Source organism: Myotis brandtii, unplaced genomic scaffold (assembly GCF_000412655.1).
Source record: "Myotis brandtii unplaced genomic scaffold, ASM41265v1 scaffold327, whole genome shotgun sequence".
In the NCBI taxonomy this organism is placed as follows: domain Eukaryota; kingdom Metazoa; phylum Chordata; class Mammalia; order Chiroptera; family Vespertilionidae; genus Myotis; species Myotis brandtii.
In genome coordinates, this window is record NW_005362585.1 from 725,904 (window position 1) to 730,738 (window position 4,835).

General features: G+C 48.4%; 2 protein-coding genes across 6 annotated transcripts in view; one reads left to right on the forward strand and one right to left on the reverse strand.

Moving 5' to 3' along the window:
- ZNF182 (zinc finger protein 182) overlaps positions 1–635 on the reverse strand; it is a 24,847-nt gene extending 24,212 nt beyond the window's left edge. For 2 of the 5 annotated variants that reach the window (XM_014543516.1, XM_014543512.1), the window contains exon 1: positions 79–635. The gene's annotated coding sequence lies outside the window, so the exon portion shown is untranslated. The remainder of the gene's footprint in view (positions 1–78) is intronic. The other 3 variants (XM_014543514.1, XM_014543513.1, XM_014543515.1) reach the window with 3 other exon arrangements.
- A 3,738-nt stretch (positions 636–4,373) lies between these two features.
- The window catches only part of SPACA5 (sperm acrosome associated 5), a 4,267-nt gene continuing 3,805 nt past the window's right edge, over positions 4,374–4,835 (forward strand). Inside the window, exon 1 of the mRNA XM_005871022.1 lies at positions 4,374–4,518. Within this exon, the coding sequence (XP_005871084.1) occupies positions 4,374–4,518 (145 nt within the window). The remainder of the gene's footprint in view (positions 4,519–4,835) is intronic.

Here is a 4,835-nt window from a genome sequence, read left to right on the forward strand (position 1 = left end):
CACCCACGCCAAGCCCCAGGCTCTGAGCGGACCCTTAGGCAGGTGAGTCCTCTCAGGTGCCTTCTTCCTTCTCCTCACCTCACTGGGGCCGTCTTGCCCAGGAGCCAGAAGGAAGCCTTCGGGTGCAGAGTCACTTCAGCTGGAATACTGGCACCAGGCCCCTACCTCGGAGCTTGGGCAAGGGGCCACGAACAGAGGGAGAGACTGAGCACGCCTAAGGAGGGGCCTGAGGGGTGCTATGAGCCCCTAGCGCAGGTCACTGTGCTGGAAAATGTGTAAAAGTCAACGTTTAATAAGCCCCATTCAACCCTGACTAGCCCCATAACTTTGCCTACTATTGAGCCCAAAGACCCTCATTCACTGACCTCTCGGTTCTCTTATCATTCACCTCCACAACCCCCTACATCAAAGACCCCCACAAACACCCCTTTACTCGTCCTCCAGAACTCCCCATCACTCAGCCCATCACCCCTAAGCACTCGCCCCCTCAACCTCTGTCTTTCTCTCTCTCAACAACATTTCTCTGTTCGCTGCAGAGAACTAGACCCAAGCAACACTTCCGCTTCGGAACTAACTCGGGCTCCCCAGCCTACAGGGCTGCAGGGCTGTGTGTGTATGTGTGTGTGCTGTATGTGTGTGTGCGCGCGCACGCTCAGTCTGAGCTGGAGCCTGAGTCCGCCAATAGTCAACAAGCGGCCCCTCCCGCCGTCCGAAGCAAGCGCGAGAAGACTTCAGCGCAGGCGCAGAGGGAAGATGGCCGCGCTGTGACGTCACTCACAGAAGATGGCCACGCCCACCGCGTCTGCACCCCAGGAGGGTGGCCGCCTAGAGCAGGTGTTTACTTTGTCCTGCGGAGGCCGCCATTCCTAAAACTTCCAAGACCCATTTTCTTATGGCAGAGAGAGGAAGTACCCAATTAACGAAAGCTCTAGCAGGCAGGTTTTTGGTGTCTTGTACTTTGGAAGGCAGCATCAGGTTTGCAGGAGTCATAGAACAGTAAGACAGATGGGAAGCAGAATAGCATAGCGTGCACAAAGTCTGAGGTATGAAAATGCCGTTGGCTCCATCCAGTGGCTAGGGCTGGGAGTTGACAGTCAAGCGTTTAAAGGCAAACCAGAAACTGAAGAATAAATAAACGGAGACCTAGGACACACACACACACACACACACACACACACACAGCGCAGAGAGGGAACTCTTTTAGGGTTGGTGGGGGTTGATGTGCAGTGATGGCCAGCTCCAGAAATGTTCCTAAGCCAGTGACACAGCCCCTCAGTAACTGTCCTAGGGCTCGCAGTGCGCATCCACAAGCTATGTGAGGCCAACTTTTCTGCTGCAGATCTAAGATCCACACCCCCACACCCCGATTCTCTGCCCTGGGCATCCTCTACCATCAATTCCTACAGGCGAGACCTCCTCATACAGTGGCCTAAACAGCAGGTAGCTAGGTGAAGTGGTGTGGAAAGCTGACAGCTGGTCCCAGCATAGAGTCTGCACATGTGACGCTCCCACCCATTTTGGACCATGAGGTAGAAGATGAGTTTGATGGAACAACAGCACAGGGGAGACAGTTCTCTGGTGACCTTGGAGCTGCCACACTTACCCTAAGCTACCTGCCTCCAAGTGAGGAATCCCTTTTCAACCTCTTGAAGTCACTAGTATTTGTGGAGGTGTTGGTATGTGCAGTCAAACCGAATCAGACTTTTCTGTCTTGGTTGATGTATCAGTAAACAGGAGACACATGGTACTGGGAGGGTGATGAATTACAATGATGAATGAAGGACAAATTGGGAATAAATTTGGAGAGACAAAGGGCTATGGAATGGAGGTGAATGAGCAGCAGAGTGGAGTGGATGTGAGTAGCATGGGGCAGAGTGAGGAAGTAACTATGTATTAGACTGTGCCCTAATCTAAAATTATGGCTGAGACTGAGTAAATGATGGGAAAATGAGACACAGTTTAAGTGACAAAGAGTTCAAATGGGAGCAGACTGTGAGTGAATGGGGTAATAAAAGGTAGTAAAAGTGAATGGAGTTGATAATGCATTAGAGTTTATATGAATACAAAGAATTACAGTGTGAGTGAATGATGATTTATGAGGCACAGTATGAGTAAAGAGAAGTGAATTTGGGGGGAGGTAGGAGTGAATGGAGGCAATGTGGGGCATAGAGGGAAGAATGGGGTGCACAAGGGGCAGAATAAGATGAATCCATGGTAGGATGTGAACACATGAACCAGGTTGATTTTTAAAAAATATATTTTATTGATTTTTTACAAAGAAGAAGGGAGAGGGATAGAGAGTTAGAAACATCGATGAGAGAGAAACATTGATCAGCTGCCTCCTGCATGCCCCCCGCCCCCACTGGGGATGTGCCCGCAACCAAGGTACATGCCCTTGACCGGAATCGAACCTGGGACCCTTCAGTCCCCAGGCCAATGCTCTATCCACTGAGCCAAACCGGTTAGGGCAAACAGGTTGATTTTGAGTGGGGAAGGAGAGTGACGAAAAGTGAATGAGAGGCGGGCTGGGATTAGATAGTGGCAATGAAGGGCAGTTTTCCAGGGATGTCCAGGGATCCCAGTGTGAATCAACCCAGATGGATGAGATGAAGTGTGTGCATAAATGGAGATAATGTTGAGCAGGGTGAGAGGGGATATAAGTAAAGGTCAGAAGAAGGTGAGTAACTGGGTGTTGTGAAGCAAAGGAAGAGGGGATGAAGGTCATTCACATGGCCCAAAGTGAGTAAGGTGGGGAAAATTGGGCCCAATATAGACAAAAAGTGGTGAATTTGAGGCAGAGTGTGACTGAATTGGGGATACTGTAGGGCAGAGTAGGAGCAACTGCACTTGAATCAGGAGTAAATGGGAGTGATGGGTTGAAATAGGGGTTACACTGGGAGTGAATTTGTATGAATGAGATAATGAAAGGCTGAGTGAGAGTAAATGGAGGCAATGAAGAGAAAATTGAGAAAGAATGGAGGTGATCAAGCATAGAGTAATTATACCTAGGGAACTTGCGCTAGTGTTTAGGAGTAATATGGGGCACAGGTCCACGAAATAGGGGTGACTAATATATGGGGATAGCATTAGAGAGAACAGAGGTGAAGATGGGGCAGAGAGAGAATAAGGGAGAAAATGAGGTCCAGAGTCAATGAACAAAATTGAAGGATGGGCCATGTGAGAGAGAATGGGAGTTGTCTGATACAGGGTCAGGAAGTGGAGGTAAAAGTAGGAAAGAGTGAATGGAGGTGAAGAAGGAATGTGATGTGAGAGAATTTGGTTAATGATAAGTAGAGGGTTAGGGAATTGCAGTAATATGAGGCCCAGTCTACCCTAGCTGGTTTTGCTCAGTGGATAGAGGGTCGGCTGGCAGACTGAAGGGTCCAGGGTTCAATTTCGGTCAAGGGCACGTACCTCGGTTGCAAGCTAAATTCCTAGCCCTGGTCGGGGTGTGTGCAGGAGGCAACCAATCGGTGTGTCTCTCTCACATCAATGTTTCTCTCTATCTCTCCCTATCCCTTCCACTCTCTAAAAAATCAATGGAAAAATATCCTCAGGTGAGGATATAACCAAAAATAAAAATAAAAAATGAGGCCCAGTGTGAATGAATGAATGGATGAGAGGCAGTGTAAGTGAATGGGGAATAAAAGGTAGAATGAGAATGGAGGTGAAAAAGCAGTAGTGTATATACATGTAATATGTAACATAAAATAAATATGTAACATGGGGCAGAGTGTGATCAAATGGGAGTAACATGGGGGCATACTCCAGTAAATTAGGGTGGAACAGGTGCTGAGAATGAGTAAATGGAAGTAATGGGGGGCAGAGGGTGAGGGTGTGGTGGTCATATTTTGCAAACAATCATGAATTTGAGGTGGTAGTAGGCACAGTGTAGTTAATAGAGCTGACTACTTAGCAGAATTGGGGGAGGGATGGAGGTGATGAGGGGCAGAGTGAGTGGAAAAGGAGGTAAGCAAGGGCTAGAGAATGATTAACAGTAGACTGGGACAGTGTTAAGGAATGTAGGGAAATGTGGGCCCAATGTGATTCCTGTCTGTCCTTTGTGTGTCCCCAGCCCCCCTCTCTCTGTATCTCTTTCTGACATCTTAGTTTCTTCATTTTTGTCTCCTTCCATCTCTGTGTATACATCAGTATCTTTCTTCGTGCGTGTGTGTGTGTGTGTGTGTGTGTGTGTGTGTGTGTGTGAGTAACAGTGTCAATGAGGAAAATGGTAAGGTGCCCAACCCTTTGGCTTCTGTGTTCCAGAATCTATCACTTAGGTCTTTGCTCATAGAGCCCAGAGTTCCAGAATGCCCTAGTTCTGAACACTGCATAGTGAGTCTGGAGCAAGGAGTCTGCTAGGAAGGCTCATAATGAAAGCCTGGGGCACTGTGGTGGTGACCCTGACTGTGCTGATTGTTGCCACTGTGGATGCCAAGATCTATGAACGATGCGACCTGGCAATGAAGCTGGAGAAGGCAGGCCTCGATGGCTTCCAAGGCTACAGCATTGGAGACTGTGAGACCTCAGTTGCCCCATGCCCCACCCACACCCCAAGCCTCCCTCCACACTCAGATACAGTCCCTTCTTGTCATTTATCACCTCTACAGGCCAGCGGGTGATCCTCTTGGTCACCCCCTGACTGACTGTGATGAGTGGTTTAACTAATTCTTTTTAAAAAATGTTTCCTTATTGATTAAGTTATCACATATGTGTCCTTATCCCCACATTACCCCCATCCCCTGACTCATGCCCTCACCCCCCTGTTGTCTGTGTCCATTGGTTAGGCCTATATGCTTGCATATAAGTCCTTTGGTTGATCTCTCCCCCATATC